Genomic DNA, 20,506 nt, shown 5'->3' with positions numbered 1-20,506 from the left:
CCAGATAGCAGCCTTCCAGGGGAAAAACTAAGTCTAAGGACAGGACTTTTTGTTGGCCGCGAGTCTGCTACAAATGAATGGCTATTTCCACGCTTTCTCTTTCATTTGAAAGGATTTCGCAAACACACTGTACAAGGGGGAAATAAAAGTTTAGACTAAAGCATGGCCTCCCTGTACAAACAAAAGACCTCCTTCATTGAAGAGACAACGCACGTATCACACGGCGTAATAAGAAAGGGTAAAGGGAGGATTTAGCTATTCAAGGTCTTAAAAAGGAGAACAATTAATCAACACAAGGAGGACTGCTTGTAATATCACTGTACTTTTCGGATGCTAAATCCATCGGTTTTAAACACACTTGTCGCGTCGAGTGCTCGTCTGAAAACGCACCGTCCTTGACTTTGGATACGTTTAAGAATTCATATATTGTGGGCAGCAACTGTGCTTTTTTTTTTTTTCTTTTCTCGAATATCTTTAAACTCGCTAAGCGACACTTTGTTTTATTTGTGGCACTTTCATGGACATGACGCAGAGGTCAAACGAAGCCATTACTGCACAAATTTCCATATCTTATGTAATGCAATGGCAAACGCTAAAGACTTTCATCCATTTAACTGTCTATAGCTGGACAGACATGACATGATAAACACGGCAAAATGAATCCACCCGGTCAAACTTTGAATGTGAGACGGTGTGATTCCATGAAAGGAAGCAAGGTGAATACGTGATTATATGATATAGGATATAGGGCGTCCTATCCCCCTAGCAAATATATTCCATATGCTGGCCATGCTAAAGCAGAGAAAAGAAATCATTGCCAACTTACACCTGACAATGAGAGATAGATATTTCCCTGTCGCTTGGGGAATTGTCTTAGCAAAAATTTTTTTAAAAAAAGACACTGGAGTTGGTGTCAGGTATAGGGCTGCAACTAACGATTATTTTAATAATCGATTAGTTGGCTGATTATTTTTTCGATTAATCGGATAAAAAAATGCAATTTTCTTTTAATTTAAAATAATGTAATAAAAAAACGTACAATTTACACTTTCATCTATTTATTGCAATGGCCTCTCTCTGTTCACCTTCTTATTTTACTGACATAATAATAAAAGCTACAAGAACCCAAACACAGTGTTTCTCAAACTAGGTTTTAATGCAAAGTTATTAGTAAATATTAATTCATGTTAACTATTTTTCATATTTAATAAAAACTGAGAAAAAAGCCTTGTTTATATTTTCTTTTATTTACCAAACTGCCCCCAGTTATGCACATCTGACCCCTAGCTTGCCACTCTGCCCCCATATATGCCTTATACCTCCTATATGCCAGAGATTCCACTGTGCCCCCTGATATGCCACTGTGCCCCCTGATATGCCTTATACTCCTTATATGCCAGTGATATGCAACTGAGCCCCCTGATATACCTTTTACCCCCAGATATGTTTTATGCCCCCCTGATATGCCTAATATCGATATGCCTTATACCCCCTATATGCCCTGAAATTCATAATACCCCCCATACACCACTATAACTCACCCATACACCACTCTGGCTCCTCCCCCTCCCATACAACACTTTGCCCCCTCCCATACACCACTCGGGCTCCTGCCCCCTCCCCTACACCACTTTGCCCCCTCCCATACACCACTCTGGCTCCTCCCCCCTCCCATACACCACTTTGCCCCCTCCCATACACCACTCTGCCCCCTCCCATACACCACTCTGGCTCCTGCCCCCTCCCATACACCATTCTGCCCCCTCCCATACACCATTCTGCCCCCTCCCATACACCACTCTGCCCCCTCCCATACACCACTCTGCCCCCTCCCATACACCATTCTGCCCCCTCCCATACACCACTCTGCCCCCTCCCATACACCACTCTGCCCCCTCCCATACACCACTCTGCCCCACCCCCCCCATACTCCACTCTGCCTCCTGTCAGCAACAGAGGTTCAGAAGACACCAGGGAGCTGGGTAGAGAGGCAGAGTGGCGTATGGGAGGAGGAGCAGCCAGAGTGGTATATGGGAGGGTGGCTCCCATACACCGCTCTGCCTCTCTCCCGACTCTGTTGCTGACAGGCACTTTCACTGCAGCTTCATAGAAGCCTCAGCGTAAGCGAAGGGCAGTAACGGAGGCTGTCTGTGCGATTCAGACCGGCTGACAGAGGATGATTTTCTGTCAGCCGGTGGGGGTCTGCGCGATGCGCACAGAGAGCCTCCGTTACTGCCCTTCACTTACGCTGAGGCTTCTATTAAGCTGCAGTGAAAGTGCCTGTCAGCAACAGAGGTTCGCAAACCACCAGGGAGTCGGGAGAGAGTGGTGTATGGGAGGGGGGAGGAGTCAGAGGGGTGTATGGAAGTGGAGGGGAGAGGCGGAAGTTGTGTGTGCGCATCGCACGGACACCCACCGGCCGACAGTGAGGGGAATCCAGGTCCCCTGCAGCGTTGCGGGGGATCTGGATTCTAGTGTTATAATCCGATCTCTGTTTGAGGTCGGATTATATAAGGAGAGGAGTTTTTCAGAGCATTTGCTCTGAAAAAACCCTCTTTTTATAATCGATAAAAATCGATTCGACTAATCGATAATGAAAATCGCTGACAATGATTTTCATTATCGATTATTATCGATTTTATCGATTAGTTGTTTCAGCCCTAGTCAGGTACCAAACCAAACTAGTATAAACGTGCCTAGTGTTTGAGGGAGACCGGATACAAGAATTCTGTTACCACCATACCCAGGAACATCCTAGGGTAAAGTGCCTGTCAGCAACAGAGGTTCGCAAACCACCAGGGAGTCGGGAGAGAGTGGTGTATGGGAGGGGGGAGGAGTCAGAGGGGTGTATGGAAGTGGAGGGGAGAGGCGGAAGTTGTGTGTGCGCATCGCACGGACACCCACCGGCCGACAGTGAGGGGAATCCAGGTCCCCTGCAGCGTTGCGGGGGATCTGGATTCTAGTGTTATAATCCGATCTCTGTTTGAGGTCGGATTATATAAGGAGAGGAGTTTTTCAGAGCATTTGCTCTGAAAAAACCCTCTTTTTATAATCGATAAAAATCGATTCGACTAATCGATAATGAAAATCGCTGACAATGATTTTCATTATCGATTATTATCGATTTTATCGATTAGTTGTTTCAGCCCTAGTCAGGTACCAAACCAAACTAGTATAAACGTGCCTAGTGTTTGAGGGAGACCGGATACAAGAATTCTGTTACCACCATACCCAGGAACATCCTAGGCTTGGTGACACCGAGCTCTCCCCGTCCCCCCCAGTTAGACATAGTGGGCAGGGAGAAGAAACTGGGAAGGGAGTGGTTGTGACCAAACTGGACCTGGAGCCATGGGAAAGCGGCACACCACTCAGAGACTCTGGTTAATCCAGCCGACCTCCCGGGTATGGTTACTGAGAGCTCCAACGCTCCACCCAGTGAGTGTCCAAGAGGTCCATGAAGTATGAAGCAAGGTCTCAATGGGAAGGGTAAACAGGACATTAAGCAATTAACCCAGTGATTAAACCATTTCCTGCAATATTTCATCTGTTCTGCCATTTATATTTATATTTTTCTTTGATGGATTTATTTTTTTGATTCTTCACCTACATATTGTTATATGTTATCAATTAATTATTGGGCACAGTAATTTATTTATGAATATATATTATATATATGAGTATATATGTGAATTTATGCACTCAACACTTTAATTTGAATATATACTTATTTTGCACATGTTCTTGCACTTTATATTTATATATTTAGAGATATCTTTATATATCTTCTATATTTATGTAGTACAAATCACTCGTAATAATGTTGTTGAGTGACATTCTGGCACAGCTACATGACAGTAATGCGATCATGGTAGACGCAAGACAAGTTCCGTCTGAAGCCTGGTGCGCAGGCGCGGCGACGGCCGTCCTGAGCTCCTGCATCGGTCCGGTGCCTCATCCGTGGCGCGCATGCTCGAGAAATAGTCTCTCGGACCTGCGCACCATGGGGGCTGGCATCGGGTACGGTACAGTGAATAACGGGGCGGGGACGCAGCATCGGCGCCATTTCAGGTTTCAGTACGCAACTTCCGTTGGGAGGGATATAAATAGATCTACACAACAAGGCAGTAACTAGCGACCCCTTGAGAAAGGAGAACTGAAACGGCGTAGGGGAAGTGGAGGACAATATGGGTAAGGAGCACAATGCTCTTAGGATACCGTTCTGATTATTTGGATTACCTATATATTTTTTATTGATGTCGATAGTGGTCTATATGTTTACCAATTAAAAGGTGCACTCCATAGTGAGTAACATTAATCATATTTAAATGACTTAGCACTTTATGATGTTTACAAAATTAATAGGTGTACTTTATAGAGAGCAATATACAATTATACTTGAATGACTCAGCACTGATTTTTTTATGGTTTACATGCACTTGAGACACACATATATATATATATATATATATATATATATATATATATATATATATATATAGCCATATTTCCTCCATATGCTCTGATTAGTTTCCTAGAAACCTCTGTTGTCTATACCATGAGATATTCTATATGTTTTTTATTAATATGTTTTTGCACAATAAAATATATTTTTATATAAGGGCTTGTGTAGAACTCTTTTCATACAAGGTATACAAGTTTACAGGAGTTTCCCTGTTTTGAGGATGAGATCCTTATACATACCACAATATTTATAACATTATGTTATTTGTGAAAAGTGTGGTTGTGTTCTTTTGTGTTAACATTTATATTTAGTGCAAACTAAAAAAAAAAAGCATTGATTAACTTTTGGGAGTGGAATAAAAATCATGTGTGCCCAAAAGTACTAAATGTCTTCATTGAAAGGAAAAGTTTCCGGGTAGGCTCTAGAGCTGCGAAGGCTCCCAAGCACTTTTTGATATAAAGTTAAACAGAATACCAATTCTGAATACAGGCAAACAGATGAATATAATGGTTGGTTCATGAACTTTGAAAAGAGTGGGGTGGGGATGTGGAACATCTAATTTAGTAGGTCTACTGCAAGGTTTCCCGGCTTTCTTTCCAAACCATTAACTTTTATGAACAATAATTGCTCTCAATGGATTCCTTTAATACTGTCCTGCACCGTTACTTCAAACTGTGGCATCACCTTGGCTATTTAAATTGTACTTGACTAGTGCTGGCTTATTTCCGAGAGCGATCTGACAAGTCCCAGAGCGTGGTGTAATTTAGAGCTTGTTACCGCAGACAATGAAAGCATGTCTCTGATAAATATAGCACAAAACATGCAAATATACATAAATACGTCTTCAATGATATCTGTGCTAAGGAATTCTAATTATACTATTCATCCTAAGCACAGAGTGAATTTAAGGGGCAATTGCTGGTGTCAAATGTTGCTCAATTCCCTAAAGATTGTGCCTTTAGCTTTTGGACTACTGGGGGTTATATAAAAAGTGATTCTGTTCATGTATGAAAAGTGGTCTTATCGGCCGTGACAGAAAAATTCTATTGGCTGCTTTAGTCTTCAGAACTCTTTTGGAAAATTACATCAGAATCACTTTTGATACAAACCTCATGACAACATATAAAAATAAGATAGAACCAGCCAGCGTATATTAAGTCACCAGCTGCTTTCTTCGGGTGGCGGCATTGATTGCTTGCCGATACCGATCATGTAGTCACTTGAAAGTTGCTCATTGCTCCTGCAGCAAACCGCGCTTTATTGCACACTGGATCAATCTAGATTCCCTTTAATAATCTGGGCCACCTGTTTAAGTCAACTGAGAAGCATAATAGCAATACAAGCCTCCAACATGAAGGCTCAGGCTCACATCTTAAAGATAGCGTTGGCTTCTTCCATGAAAGATGGATGATGTCTGTACATAGACATATGTGCTTACATCAGACAAAGTAAATCAAATTACGTTAATTTCTCACCTGAAACCCGGTCCAGTAGCTCTGCCAGTGTGGTAGAAATAGGTAAATGAAGGGTGCGAAACTTGTGCCCGGCTCCGTACATTGGATGCTGTATGATGTGGCTGGTCGCATTGATTCTGCCCTTGTACAACTGGGGGGGGGGGGGTAAAAAAAAAAAAAAAAGTCAGTGCATTCCATCTACACTTTAATACTTTTTGGGAAACACTTACATTACAGCCTACGCATGGACTTGCATTACATTCCTTAAAAGTATTAAACAGTTGTGGGTCAAAAAAGTAAATGCAGTCTGCTCTAAAGTATACAATTTGGCTTGTTGGATGGGCATTGGCTTCACACTCAAACTCTTATTTAGGGAACACCAGTCTTTTAATATGAATTGGTCCGCTTGTCACTGCATCTACAGATTTGATTTTGTTACTGCAGGCTGCCATCTGGTGGAAACGTCCCATAACAATATAAAATGGGTGTCAATGAGGGAACTTCTGGCCTAGGCCGACCAGGGGTAGCTCCTGGGGCACTTTAGTAGCTTTATCAAACATACCAACTAGCCTCCCTAGTGTGCCACAGCTCTAAATAGGCTGTCGGGGGCAATGGGACCCGACCCATTTATGACGCTCTGGTCTGTCGGATTTACATAGTATGTTTTCTAAGCTGCCAAAGCCTGAACTTCAGGATATGATGTCATATGCCAGCACTACACACAAGGATGACTGCCGGTGGAGAATGACGGCACCCTAGGTGTGGTAAGTCTGGGGCCAGGTGGTGCTGCACGGTGGGCCTGGCTCAAGGTAGCCAGCCACAAACTCATCACCGACTAGGACTATGATCTTATTTCATAAATTGACAAAATGGCAGCCCTATCTATTCTGTTTTGTCTTCATTGATTCTGACCAAAACCTGGCCAAATTGTTCATCTGATATGTGTATGATAGAGTACCTATAATATAATGTTACTTATTTCGAAAAATATAAAGACCTGCCAACAGTTACCTAGTATTACACTAAATATGCCAAACAGTAGGATATCTCAAAAAATCCCCAAGTTTTTGTTTTGTTTTTTCAACCCATCAACTTGCTCATTGCAAAAAATAAAAACCTAACACTGGATTTCATAAGAGGTTATTAGGGCATAATACGCCCAACAATATGTAAACCATGATTAAACATGATGCATACAGGACATGGCGACTGAAGGAACATGGTAACTTTCTCATCCTCCAACATCAACTGCAGAAACAGTCTCCGGATGAAGCCAGAAATGTTGCCGGAGGCAGGAAGGTTCCCGCGCTGTGGAGAAGACTGGAACAACTCACAGAGGACCTGTTAATACAAAGCCAATGTCACATAATTGGATAGATGTAAACATACTAATATTCCCGACTATACGCTAAACTGCCGGGAACCTTGAGAGAAAAGACACATTTTGCCTACATGACTGCTTTCCCAACATATTCCTATTCTTACTGTATGGCTGCTCCTTTACACTACATCAGACATGCAACAACCCTGGCCTTTTATTTATCACAACAAAAAGCAGATTACTGTGCAGTTTCTGCCAAGGATTATATTTTAACCAGGGGAACTTGTTCTATATCAGACTAGAGAGTATCTACCCCTCAGTATTTATTCTGATTTACTACACAAAATCCCATCTGGTGCACTAACAGAAGTAACGTCTTACGAGGTGTAAATCCATTAGGGGTTGCATTCAATTTCAACAATGAAATCTCACTGGAAACCCAAACATTTTTCATGCTTCATTTTTTGTAATCAGAAATTACTTTGGCTCTCTTCACCAAAAGCATTGCCGGACAATTCATGCAAATCGTCTATTACTGATGATCACTCGGTGAAGCTTGCATCCTACTGCTAGCCCAAAGCATGGAGCTGCGATACTCTTACTTTGGACTATGGGTACTGCTACTAGCAGAACGTGCATGAACTCATGATAAATCCAATGCATGCATTCAAATTAGGACTGAATAACCTTCGAATGGGACAACTTCCCTTATAATCCCAGTGTGGCAATTCACAAAAAAAGCCATTGCTTTTGAAATCTGACTGCCTGTGAGTATTTTCTGCAAATGTCTACCTGGCTTTCCAAAAAACAACCAAAATAACTTAGAAAGAAGTACAAACCTGGGCCATCAGTCTCTGATTATTTGGATGACATGATATGCATTGTAGGAAAAAGGCCACAGTTGCATTTTCCACGGCAGTCCTTTGCTGAGTAGTAAGTCCATTGCCTGCAGCAGTACTCAACGTACCCCTGGTATTGGCCGGTTGCGACCCGCTTATATGAGCCGTTGAAGCAGCACCAGAATGGCAAAGTAAAAAGAGAAGCGCCGTCCACAAATGATTAACCTCTGAGCCCCCGAGCCAATCCTTCATGACATGACTGTTGCCGACCTCCGTCAGAAACCTGAGTACTGGTGCCACCAAATCTGCCGTGACCGGCATCCTACTAAAGTGCTGTGATGTGTGCTGCCTCCTGAGTCTATCCTGGGTAGAGTCCGTAAAAGCAGCAGCACAGTCTGAACTGGATATGTGATTGAAGCAAAAATTCACCAAGCTTCGCACAAGAAGCGAGGGCAACCCAGAGTCTAGCAACTGCTTGATAGCTTCCGGAGATTGCGATGCAGCGGCAAGAGTGGCCAAGTGAGATTCTGTAAGTGCAAGTGGTGCTTGTGCATTTTTAGAATCATCCGTTAGAGACGCGTTAAGGTCTTGCTTTTTGCTGTCGTCCGTTATGGACAGCCTGTGCTGGCTCTGTATGGGTGGAGGTGTAATTCCCATCCACCCCATGAGCAATGAGAAGTAATTGGGGTGGATGTGGCACATTGAGCAAAGTAGGCCATCGACCGCTTTCTTTAAGATCATGTTGGAGGGCAGTGACATGGACCACTTGTACAGAGACCTAGATGAATAAAAGATACAATGTCACATGTAAAAGGATACAAAAACTGCATGTTTTATGAGTTAACCAGTATGAAACACCATACACCAGTTTTTATGTTATAATGGTGGTTGATTCTCTGCAATTTTTACCCGTGTCTACTTACTCAAAAAGATCTCTGCTGAGCAACCCTGGTAAGTCGTAGTCTACAGGAAGCTCATAGCTGTGCCACAAAATGGCAGCTACACAGTGCAAATGAGAAGGAGATGGCATCAAGAGACCAAATTCCCTGGGAGAGCTGTTTGGAGAAATGTAGGCGTTCCGAGCACTTCTTTTTAACGAGGCCACTTGAGCAGAATCACTGACCCACTTTAACAAAGCCTGGATCCTACAGGACAAAACGAAGAAATGTCAATTGTCAAAAGTCAACGTGACATGTAAAACCTGTGCATTAATACAGTCAAAATTAAGCTCTTATTTTAAAGCTTCAATGAAAGCTAGCTGTATATTATAGAGTCAAGAAGCAAATGAATGAACGTACCTATCCTTGGTTCCGGGGTCTTGAGTTGTTCCAAGCTGATACAGGATATCTATTGTGGAATCTGAAGACAGGCCATTAAGCCTTCCAAAAAGAAGAGGGCTATTCAAATCTGTTAAAAAAAATACAAAAAAAACAACACATATGAAAGAGTTAACACATGAATCTATGAAGGCATAAGGACACGCTTTATCACTCGCATTCCTAAAGACATGACATCTTACCAGCAGGGTCACTTCCAGATGCTGCACAGTTGCGAAGTAATATGTCAATAAGCCGGAGGCCTATTCTCGTAGACTGGAGCCCAATCTTCACCAGTACGGCCTCAATGTTGGGCGAGTGCATCCCACAATATGGAGACATCAGCAAGGCAGCGCAGGTCTGCAGCAGATTGGCTGTGGGGGCGGCCGCACTTGCCATCATTGCTTCCAATTCGCTGATATGAGTGAGGCAGTGATGCAACAGCCTTAGCCAGCCAATGCTAGAACAGAGATGGACTTTTACATACAGTACATGCTAACAACACATGAGAAACAATTAGTGACCGGAGGAAGAGAATAGATCCGAGAGTTCAGTATTCCCAAACAGGAGACCATTTTAAGTGGCATTATCTTTTCCAAATATACGAGGGGGGGGGGGGCGGTTCGGTATAACAGCATCACCACGAAACCAAAAGGTTTTAAAAAAAATTCAAAAACTGGCATAATACACACTCATACTCACTTTCCCCTGAAACTGTTGCAATCACATATTTTGACATATAATCATTCAGAAATGACATGAAAATAAAGATAAGCTTTTATGCAACAAACTTCCTTTAGAATATTGCAGTTCGGGGGCATTAGGTCAAACTGACAGTCATCAAGTAGAGAAAAAAATGGGCAGACTAGATGGGTTGAAGTGATTATTTACAGTAAATTCTGCATTTCCTTGCGCAAATTAAAGTTCTCAAGATTTACCACCAGATTGGGGAGAGTAAAAAAGTCAGTCTCACTAACAGATGCTATTTGACAATTTTAAAGTCAGATCTTATGGTCACCCGAGATTTTGTAAATATAGTTTGTTAGTTTTTTTCACCTGGTTTTAGAGACTTGATCCTCTGATGGAAGGAAGGGGTTATTGACAGTTGCTGAAGATGTGTTTCCGAACGCAGTGAGGCCTAGTAATTTTATCTGCGACAGGCCGAGGGTGCTTGCATCCCGGGGACGGTGAAGTCTCAGGCAGACGGCGGAAGCCACTTCAGCTTTAACAAGCTGAATTTTTATGTAGGTGAGTCCGCTGGTGATGACTGGGGTAGATAACGGCAGCATGTTCACCCCATCTGCACTTATTTCCACAGAAACAGAAGAAGGGCACGCTAAAATAGTAACACAGGAGAGCAAATGAAAGTCTGGAACATCAACAGAGCAAGGGTATGATATTAAATACTCCTGCAGTCAAATGGATATTTGCCTGACTGATATAACTGGTAATAAGAGCATGGTATAAAAAGGTTAAATCCATTTGTCACCTATGTGTAACTGTGCTTGTTAGTCTAAGGAAAATTAACATATATCTTGATCTCTATAATCGAGATATATCTATATAGAGATATATAGGCCAGTTCATCTGGTGTTTCAAGCACATATTATTTATATGCCTTGATCTATTATATAAATTAATGGCGGCCCTCATTATCACAAATGTTTACATCACCATTCAGACTTAAAATAAATCTAAATACCAGAAGAATATTTTAAAAAATAAATGAATCCAAAGTTGTACAACAATCATACCAATGGGACTACTTACTGGCAAGAGATGCAAGGTGAGGCTGAATGTGGATCTCTTTTAACAATACGGCTGCTGGCAGATGGATAGTAAGATCACACCAGGCCTCTTCTGGTAGGAAGATGTAGGACCACGCAGCAGACCTTGCTCTCCTATGGGGTGGAGTGGCCTGAAGTAAGACTTCAGCAGGCTGCGCAGTAGGACTACTTGATGTGATTGTACCTACAGAGGCAAAACATATCACATAAATTAATGGAACTAAAGAAAAATAAGCAAGAACGACACAAAAACAGTTGAAAAATACACCATGCATAAAACAATGCTGAGCGTAGCCACCACTATCTGTACTTGGATAAGATATAGAATGACCGACCTAGAGGAGCAAAGTTGTGGATGCCTTCTGCGTTGTCGGGTTCAGAAGAAAGTACTCTTGCTTTCAAACTGCTATCGGTTGTCTTGCTGGGACCAGAGTCGAGGAATTTCATGATTGTTGACACCATGCTCCTAGCAGTGTTTACAATGGCCCTCGTGCTGGTTACCATGTTGTTGCAAATAAGCTGAACGCCTCCTAAAATGAACAGGAAAAAGACATTTTAAAAGAAAACAACCACAAACATGTCGGATATCCATTTATGTCTTCTAAGAAGGCTACCATAACAAAGAAAGGAATGGCTTCCCATGGCAAAACTTAGTGGGGCAACCGTTACAAATGCATCTTCTAAATACAATTACTTTAAGCTTATGACACATGGATATTTTAGCCATCATTTCTTACCCATTTCATGAAAAGCTTTCAAGGCATCACTTGTGTCCAGAACCCTTAGAATAAACCAGAGTAATGGCTCCGATAGCTGGCATGTGGATAGTGAGCCCTAAATAAAGGGGAAATATAGCATATAAATAATGAACTAAAAAGGTTTTCTATATGCTCACTGCTGGAAAAAAAACTAAAGGGTTTTACTTATTGTTTAATCTACATCTTTAGCAATAGGTTGACACAGTTACTGGCTGCAGAAATTCAACATTCCCAATTACGGCAAAGGTTTTACCAGCCAACTTATACTTCCTAAAATCAGAAAGTTTTTAATCAGGTCACATTTCTTAAGCCACATCGTAGCACCCGCCAACGATGGTAAGATGACATTTTTTAACGGGTGATAAAGGAAGTGCGATTTACACTGAAAGTACCGATTAATGTATAGTTTCTAGATGTTGCCATCAAGATGATGAAAATCAGCAGCCCCAACTACCAGATGTTCTTCTGCGTTACGCAAATCTTTTTAATGCTGAAGATGGCTTACCTGTCTGCCCATGTAGCCACATGCCATGTAGGTCAGTATTGGCTGAAGCATCACTTGCACCGTGGATGCCTTTTTGCTAAGCGTGGTTAAAATGGTGAACAAGCCATCGCCCACAGAAATGGCATCAAGGCCTCCATGAAAATTCTCATGTTTAGTTAAATGTAAACCACTTGCACCTATGGAAAGAAATGGAGAAAACCATTGCATACCAAAGACAACAGATCACTGCTAATAAAAGGGAAGCAGATATTAAAAGCTAACAAGAGAGATCAAAAATGGTTCCACAACTCGCTACCAAACATCCCTTCGCAAAATAAAACTCACCAATAATCATGGCCATTGCGCTGCTGTTACACTGGCCCAGGGCAGAAAGAATTTGGCTCATAATTTGCTGGTTTGCTAGCACCAAATCAGCAACGTACGCAGTGGAATTTTGTGTCGATGAAGCACCGCTGCTGGAATCCTTCCCACCATACACTTTCTCCTCATCGGAAACGCTGTCCGTCGTGCTGGTGACGACGGGCGCACGGGCGCTAAATTCCTTGTTGCTTGAAAGGGGAAGCTGAACCAAGATGTTCACAAGCTTAAGCAAGTCAAACATTAACTGGTCCCGTGTCATTTCTCCACACACGGCCTTGGCGTCTCCCGGTCGAATAATATTTGCAAAGAGTCCTCCGAAACAGGCTCTTGCGCCAACGGAGCTATCAGATCCACTGCGAGACACCACTTTGTCAGAGCATGTGATGTAGTGATGTACTAAAAACGTAACAGACTCAATAACTGCCGAGATTGTGCTGACGGAGACCACCTCAAAGTTTTGCTCCAACGTGAACTCCAGAAGCTTTACTTGTGCATCCAGAGGTCCCTGACCTGTTTGGAAAGCACCCCTGAGGTAATGGACAAGAGAAAAAAAACAAAAACATTGTTTTGCTCACATTTCTTTAACATAGCAGTTTGAAGGCTGAAAAAAACATTGAAATATGTACTATTGAGGTTACTGGGCCTTGAGTGTCTCAAATATGATCATTCAATATACTATTCACCTCAGACATAATGTTATTGGGGAGTTTTACAATACGAGTCAATAAAAATGCTAGAATTCAGTGGATACCTTTCTGTTGAAAGAATATGTATCAGTTTCAATAAAAATTCACTAAACATCTGAGGGCAGGTAGATGACAGATGGACTTGCAATCGCGTCAGGAACTCTTGCATGGCCTGAGTGGCTGTTGGACCAACCTATGCAAACAAAATAATTAAAGTATTACTTTTTGAGATAGGCTTAACCCTTCCAGTGGCAACCACATACGGCAGGCACAAATAGAGCTGATTGCGTACCTGGGGACTATGCTGATTGGTCCCGTGAGGGTTCGTTCCTGAGAGGAATTTTACCAGTACATGGAGGAGGTTTGGGTCAGATCCAAGGAGTTGGGCAGTATTTTCCTGAGTTCCGATGGTACTATTGGATCCACCTACAAAAAAATAATAAAATAAACCATAATAATTTCTCGCAGTGCACTTTAAACTGAAAATGTATTACAAAAAGTGATATAAACATAGGGAATTTTGCTTGCATTTTTTTTTTTTTTTTTTAAATATACAATCTAGAAATTATGAATTACCTGGGAATTCATTTTTCCTTATCTAGCCTTTGACAGCACAGGTGATATAGTCTCATCGGAGGTACGGCATAAAGAGCAGGACTATAAGCGAGACCTCCCCCACCTACCCAATTGTAATACAAAAGACCCACTAAATATGTGCTGCCAGAAGGATAGACAAGGAAAACTAATTTCCAAGTGAGAACATTTTCCATGTCATCTTTGGCAGCGCAGGTGAGATGTAACAAACAGAGGATGGGGATCCTGGAAACAAGCGCTTCTAGGACTGGTATGCCAAAGAAGGTGTGCAGATTCTTGCAAACTACAAATGAGCTTTCAAATTGGAAGGTAAATCTTTGCCTGTTGATTTGTAGCACTCACAAATAGCTTGAGTAATCCATCAAAGCAATGGTGGGTTTAGAGACTTTAAGGGTTATCATGGGACCAGAGAAGATGACAAAAAAAGCCAGCAAAATGTCTCCAAGAAAGTCTTAGATTACTATACGAACAAGAACCTCTTGACACCTAGAGTGTGAAGACAACGTTCCTGCTTGACAACAACCTCAGGTTTGAATTCTGGAGGAAGCTAAAGGATCACCCTCTCCAAATGGAAAACAAAAAAGTAGACAATGCCAGTCGCTTAGCTGACTCTTCTAGCGGAGGTGATGGTAATTTTTAGGGTCAGAAATTACAAGGGTGTGTCTTGTAGTGCTTCAAATGGAGGAGGGCCCGGGCTGTAGATTGACAGCTCACCCAAGGATGTCCTGTCAGTCTGGCGTCTCTGAGGACTGAGGATTAAGGTGTAGGATTGGTCCCTGATGGAGAAGACCTAATGTGGTCACTGGCCATTTGGAAAAAGTTGGAAAATCGCATCTTCCGTGGCCATTCTAGAGTGATAAGACTGACCATCTTTGCTATAATGGACATATGCCAGGTGACATGATGCAGTATCTGCAGACCAGTGCTTCAACCAGATAGCCCTTCTGTCTACTGTAGAACGAAGAGATGCCAGGCTCTTGTCTACTTTATTTGGGTGGACCCCAGGGAGCAGGTCTTCCTCGGTCTGTTGGAGCCAAATCTTCATAGCTCTTTCAACAGAGGCAGAAGCTATACCTGGACGTGGATTGTAGCCGCTGCCTCAAATTTCCCCTTCAGCCTTCCGATCCATAGGGTCTGGAAGATGTGAAGAATCCTCCAAGGGTAGGGTTGCACAACCGGTGGCTTTAGCAACTGCAGCATCAACTTTATGGACCTCCCCAAGCTCAGACTTTTTTCTGAAAGGAAACATCTTCCTAGTACGCCTGGGCATACAAAATTTCTTCTCGGGGTACATCCATTCATCCATGATCATATGAGACAGCACATCACGCACAGTGAAAGGTTTTATGTAACCCTGGTGTCTTCCATCACCTCATCCATGTGCAAGGCAGATCAGACCCCTAAAAGACTAACTTCCTCAACTGGGAACAAGAAGGCCTCTTCAGAAACCTCACCCTCATCCTCTAGCATGAACTACAAGATGCAATTATTTAAGATCACAACATGTTCTTAAAAGAATATAACACAGCAGTGATATAATTTTAAGAGGAATGTGTGTTACATTTTATAGCGCCCCCTCCTTTTGCCTTAGAGAGGATCCCCTTAGACCAGAAAGGGCCATAGGGAGCTGCTTAATACTTATGACAGATTGGCATTTTCTTTTACATCACAACCACTTTTGTGAGCCAGTGTAGAAAAGAAATGTAGTCACTCACAGTTAAGTTGCATGTTTGTCATCAGTGTGAGGCTGTGAAGAACAAGGCACCATGTCCGCAGCAAAGTATTTGGATGCCAGGCCAGGACGGTTAAAAGGCTTGTTATGGAGGCTGAAACAAAAATGTATATATTATTAAACATGCGTGGGATAGGCATTAAGCCATACTGAATCTAAAAACAAGACCAAGGAACGATTTAAATTTGAGTCTTGGCCGAATGTTTTTTATCTGCAAATAAATTCTGTTTCTATGTTATTAAAGAAGTAATAGTACCACACCATCTGAAATAAGTAAAATGTAGAAGTAATAGAGCGAACGGCAGCACAATTATAGGCGTTCACTGAAGATGGGAAAAAGGGGTATGAAATCCACCATTTGCCTAAAGTACATGATTGCATGTTTTATCCAGATCTCCCTTACATTACTATGCGACATTCAAACCCTGCACTGTTTATAGAGGTGATTAGAAGGGAATGATCATAAATTAGCCTTTCCACACCTTGTGTGGCTAAAAGGAGACAGGTCCCTACGCAGTAAGACCTCAGACCTTCTAACCTTGTGTCTGCATACAGAGTAAGCAACATAGAGGGAATAAAATCATCATAAAAAAAGCTTAGTTAACCGTGTTATAATACCGAACCTCAATAAAAAGGACAATCATTTCTAAAGAAATAGAACCTTGTGTGATATTTCCAACCCTAAGACTGAGTGGCTATATGATCCCAGCTCGCAATATATACATACATACATACACACACATATATAGAAACATACATACGGAGGCTGAATTGGATATCTGCACATTATGCTGCTCACTGGATGTCTAGCATGTGCTAGAATGCTAGCATAGACACAGCTAATTGTGTGGTGTAATTGGCACAACATCAGAAAATGACCAGAAAACAAATTACAATACAAGCTGAATAGTTAAATCTGTGTTGAGAATTATCTTGAAAACTTTCATCTCAACCTACTTAGGTTTATGTTGAAGCTTATAGGCACAACCGCAATTCAATCAGCTCCCATTCATAAAAAGGACCCACACACATGTATACGGTATATTATAATAATTAGGGGTGCTTTTGGTACAGAGACATTTTGTTCATCTTTTATTCAAGTGTCCATAAAACCAAATAAAAAGCTCACATAGGTAGTGAACTGTAATCTAGGCGATGGATTGAAAAACAAGTTACCTTGGTTGAGTGAGATGACCGGTACCCTGTTAGCATTATACAAGAACAGATCACCTCCGTTCTCCTTGCCTCCACACGAGCTAGAATTCAGGCTCAATGTGAGCCATAACTGCAGGAGGGACTCAAGCTACAAAGAGAAAGAATAGAAATATATAGAGGTAGCTAAACAAATGCCCAAAGTAACCACACACAAAGGTTTTTGCATCATTACAGCTCTAAGCTTTTTGCATTGTGCCAGGTGACAATTATACAGACTAGTTTATCTTTAACAATTAACCACCATCACAGGGTTAACGTGACTCATTGTGAAAGTACAGACACTTACCTGAACGTGGTGCACTTGCAGCATTGAGAAGAGCTTGTTGAAGCAGGCACTCAGCATGGGTATGGAAGACGACTGAACGATCAGCTGGTTCGACTGACTAGCTGCGTTGAGCCCTCGTAGCAGAGAATCATCTGTCCCGCTGGAAGCCTGTGACACTGGAAAAACATAATCCACCATAGAATTGGTTTCAGAATAATAAAAAAAAATAAAAATAGGCCAACGGTATGTTGCCGCTATACATACATGTTGGAGATGAGTTGGTTAAAGCTTGTAGAATGGAGTCAGCCTCAAGGGTGGACATCATTTTCAACATGAGCTCTGCCTGCTGTTCAAGTCCAACTTCCAAACGGGCGTCTAGAGCTGAAAATCAATGAAAAAAGAAAAAAAAAAAAGAGGAACGTGACCATCAAGTGTGGAAAGATACCAGTCTGACAACAAAAAAAACATATGTCCTGGAGGATGACTGCTAGCAGCTACAAACCGTGCTCTCAAACATTAGGGGACTCGCTGTCTTAGAACAAGTGACTCTTGGCTAGTTTAGGATGACCTTGGGAAGCTACAGTTGAGTACCTTCAGAAGAACATTCATGGGAATTTAAATCTCAGAGCTCATTTTGGCCCTTCATGGACAGACTAGTAAGTTTGTAAGAGTTCAAAAAATGATTTCCCTTCATGCTCTAAGAGTATGTCTTTGAGAGATCTAAAATTATCACATACAAGATATATATAGAAAAGTATTTGCTTTAACAAAATGCTGTTTAGTACAATTACTACTATGATAATGATGAAAAGTAAATCTTATTAGAAAAGAGCACTCACCCTGAGACACCGATATGGTAACTGTTTGCGTACCATTTTTTTCAGTAGTAGCAGGTGGCTTTGCAACAGGTATACCAACACCTCCGATGTATGGGTTATAGTTGTAGGTACCATAATCAGCACCCCAGTAGTCATACCAAGTGCTGCTAATAGGCTTTGGTTTGATGGAAAGAAAGGAAACAAAAAAAACACATAAGACAGACTTCAATAATATAAGTTTAAAAGGAAAATTTTAAGGAAGTTTTAAATGCAACTCTTATGTTAACACAACATTTAGGCTATACTAAGTAATGTGATTTTTGATGGTGTGCTATACAAGGCACAGGGCAAACCATACATATAATTTAGAAAGGAAAGTGAAAGGTTGCTGCACTTAACACGGACTTGAAATCGATTTCCATGGGTGTTCCCATCAAATGACACTTGATTATTTCATATATCATAACAGTTATACAAAAACCTAGCAAGTTTACAAGTGATGGACATTACAGACATGGAAAACCATGGTGTAATTATGTTAAAAAGAAACCAAACATCTTTGAGGAACTGTAGGAGGTGCATCTTCTTTAATGAATGTATGATAAGTTGCTAATAACAGGGATTTCTCTACAGTTCATTGGTGTACAATATGGCCATATGTCAGCAGTAACTGGAAACCACTACGCTTCTGTTCGGCGAGTCACGATGAGCTGAATTTGGCAATGCAAACAAAACCATGGAAATGTAGTAACAATAAAACCAAGAAAACACAAGTGCCGTACCTTGAAGACTTTGGCTGCGAGGGGATCTTTTTCCAAATCAATATCTAAAGGATCAATATCAACTTCCATCAGGTCTTGCAGTAATTCAAGGTCAATTTCTTTATCTTTATCCAAAGATGATAAAGGAGGAGCACCTTTGGGTGATGAAAACAGCTTTAATACTGCCGAGCAAAGGAGCCTGCCATCTAAGCGCCCAGGCCATGCCGATAACGACTGGGCAATTTTAAGGACTGATCGTACAAACGCCTAACTACCCTACACACAGTCTTCAAACACAGCGGCCATACTTAATGACAAGGAACACAACTCAGAAGTCATATACTGGAAACATCAGAAGTTAAAGGTCCCCAACTGTAAGATTCTATATAACGTACATATCCTTAAACCACTTAAGCTAAAAAGTCTTATTAGTCATGTTGATTAAGGTAATTAATCCTTTTAACACCAGAGGGTTATTGTAATGCATTATAAAGCACAGTGTTGCTCACCCCTTAGGCACTTTTAAGGCTGGGGAGTGTAAATTACTAATAGAATATAAATAAATTTATGGAAATTAACATGTATACATAATCCGTAACAACCTAAGCACCTAAAGATGACTGCATATAATACTGTGATTACCTTAACCTTCCTAATATTTAATGGCCTTATTACATGGCATGCTATATAACTCAATGAATAATAATTTGATACAGAAAGAAATGTACGAGGAGAGGAAAAATGGACACGTCTACAAATCCGTATATACAGACATAACATACTGTGACTGCGGAAATAATACTTTCTGCACACTGGAATATGGAAGTACGTCTGCATCTAGTTAAACATAATACACCTTGAATTCAGGTCTTAGCATGAGCAGTATTTAACATTTCACTCAAATGCTTATTTACAATAAAAAAAACAAAAAAAACAAAAACAAACGGGTCCATTGTTCCAGATTGGCTGAATGTTGATCTCTCATGGATAACTTACCTGTGATGTCCGGTGTCAAAGGCTCATCAACAGCTTCCACTAATGGTAAAAAGGAGGCCTGCTGGAGGACATCATCAGAGTCTGCGACTGAGGCGGCTGCCTCGTCTCCCATCGCTCCATCATCTAATGCTTCCGTGGCTATAGGCGCCAGCAGCTCTCCTGAAAACAGAAAGAAAGGTGTCCGTTACTATCGCTTAATGTAAAAGGAAACAGAATGCTTAAAAACATCGCCCAGCTAGAATGGGCTAGAATGACTTTTGGTCGTGTTGGTTTAAAGAGCACGCTCTCTGACACGCCATCTAGCGATTTGTCCCAATGACTGCAACGACATCCGGCACAGCTTCTTTATTGATCCTCCATGGATGACTACACATTTGAATTCTGTGTATCGTGATATTAAGTTTTATAAAATCTGAAGATTTTCTTTGAATGAACGAGACAGTAACAATTACATGCAGGATAACCACTATTTTACTTTTGCTTTGTAAAGCAGGTAAACATTTTGACGGAGCTTCTACTCCAAGAAGTCTAAAAACACACTTTGGCACATACCGTATTTGCTCGATTATAAGATGACCCTGATTATAAGACGACCCCCCAAAATCTGAATATTAATTTAGGAAAAAAAGAAAAAGCC

The 20,506-nt window shown here is 41.4% G+C and overlaps 1 protein-coding gene across 1 annotated transcript in view; it reads right to left on the bottom strand.

Moving 5' to 3' along the window:
* Positions 1 to 20,506, bottom strand: part of LOC149289949 (dual E2 ubiquitin-conjugating enzyme/E3 ubiquitin-protein ligase BIRC6-like) — a 130,276-nt gene that overhangs the window by 58,011 nt on the left and 51,759 nt on the right. The window contains exons 37-57 of the mRNA XM_089490159.1: positions 19,870 to 20,028; positions 18,895 to 19,028; positions 18,134 to 18,287; positions 17,559 to 17,675; positions 17,316 to 17,470; positions 16,991 to 17,117; positions 15,798 to 15,908; positions 13,781 to 13,914; positions 13,554 to 13,681; positions 12,767 to 13,329; positions 12,443 to 12,618; positions 11,917 to 12,013; positions 11,515 to 11,709; positions 11,163 to 11,363; positions 10,449 to 10,728; positions 9,596 to 9,852; positions 9,375 to 9,483; positions 9,000 to 9,221; positions 8,077 to 8,854; positions 7,114 to 7,257; positions 5,938 to 6,067 (exon numbers count right to left, since the gene is read on the bottom strand). Of these exons, the coding sequence (XP_089346285.1) occupies positions 5,938 to 6,067; positions 7,114 to 7,257; positions 8,077 to 8,854; positions 9,000 to 9,221; positions 9,375 to 9,483; positions 9,596 to 9,852; positions 10,449 to 10,728; positions 11,163 to 11,363; positions 11,515 to 11,709; positions 11,917 to 12,013; positions 12,443 to 12,618; positions 12,767 to 13,329; positions 13,554 to 13,681; positions 13,781 to 13,914; positions 15,798 to 15,908; positions 16,991 to 17,117; positions 17,316 to 17,470; positions 17,559 to 17,675; positions 18,134 to 18,287; positions 18,895 to 19,028; positions 19,870 to 20,028 (4,371 nt within the window). The remainder of the gene's footprint in view (positions 1 to 5,937; positions 6,068 to 7,113; positions 7,258 to 8,076; positions 8,855 to 8,999; positions 9,222 to 9,374; positions 9,484 to 9,595; positions 9,853 to 10,448; positions 10,729 to 11,162; positions 11,364 to 11,514; positions 11,710 to 11,916; positions 12,014 to 12,442; positions 12,619 to 12,766; positions 13,330 to 13,553; positions 13,682 to 13,780; positions 13,915 to 15,797; positions 15,909 to 16,990; positions 17,118 to 17,315; positions 17,471 to 17,558; positions 17,676 to 18,133; positions 18,288 to 18,894; positions 19,029 to 19,869; positions 20,029 to 20,506) is intronic.

The sequence above is a fragment of the Sceloporus occidentalis genome, unplaced genomic scaffold, assembly GCF_023333645.1.
Source record: "Sceloporus occidentalis isolate IW3139 unplaced genomic scaffold, rSceOcc1.0.p SCAF_42, whole genome shotgun sequence".
Lineage (NCBI taxonomy): Eukaryota > Metazoa > Chordata > Lepidosauria > Squamata > Phrynosomatidae > Sceloporus > Sceloporus occidentalis.
Note: the sequence above shows the minus strand (reverse complement) of the source record. Positions and strands in the feature narration are given on the sequence as shown.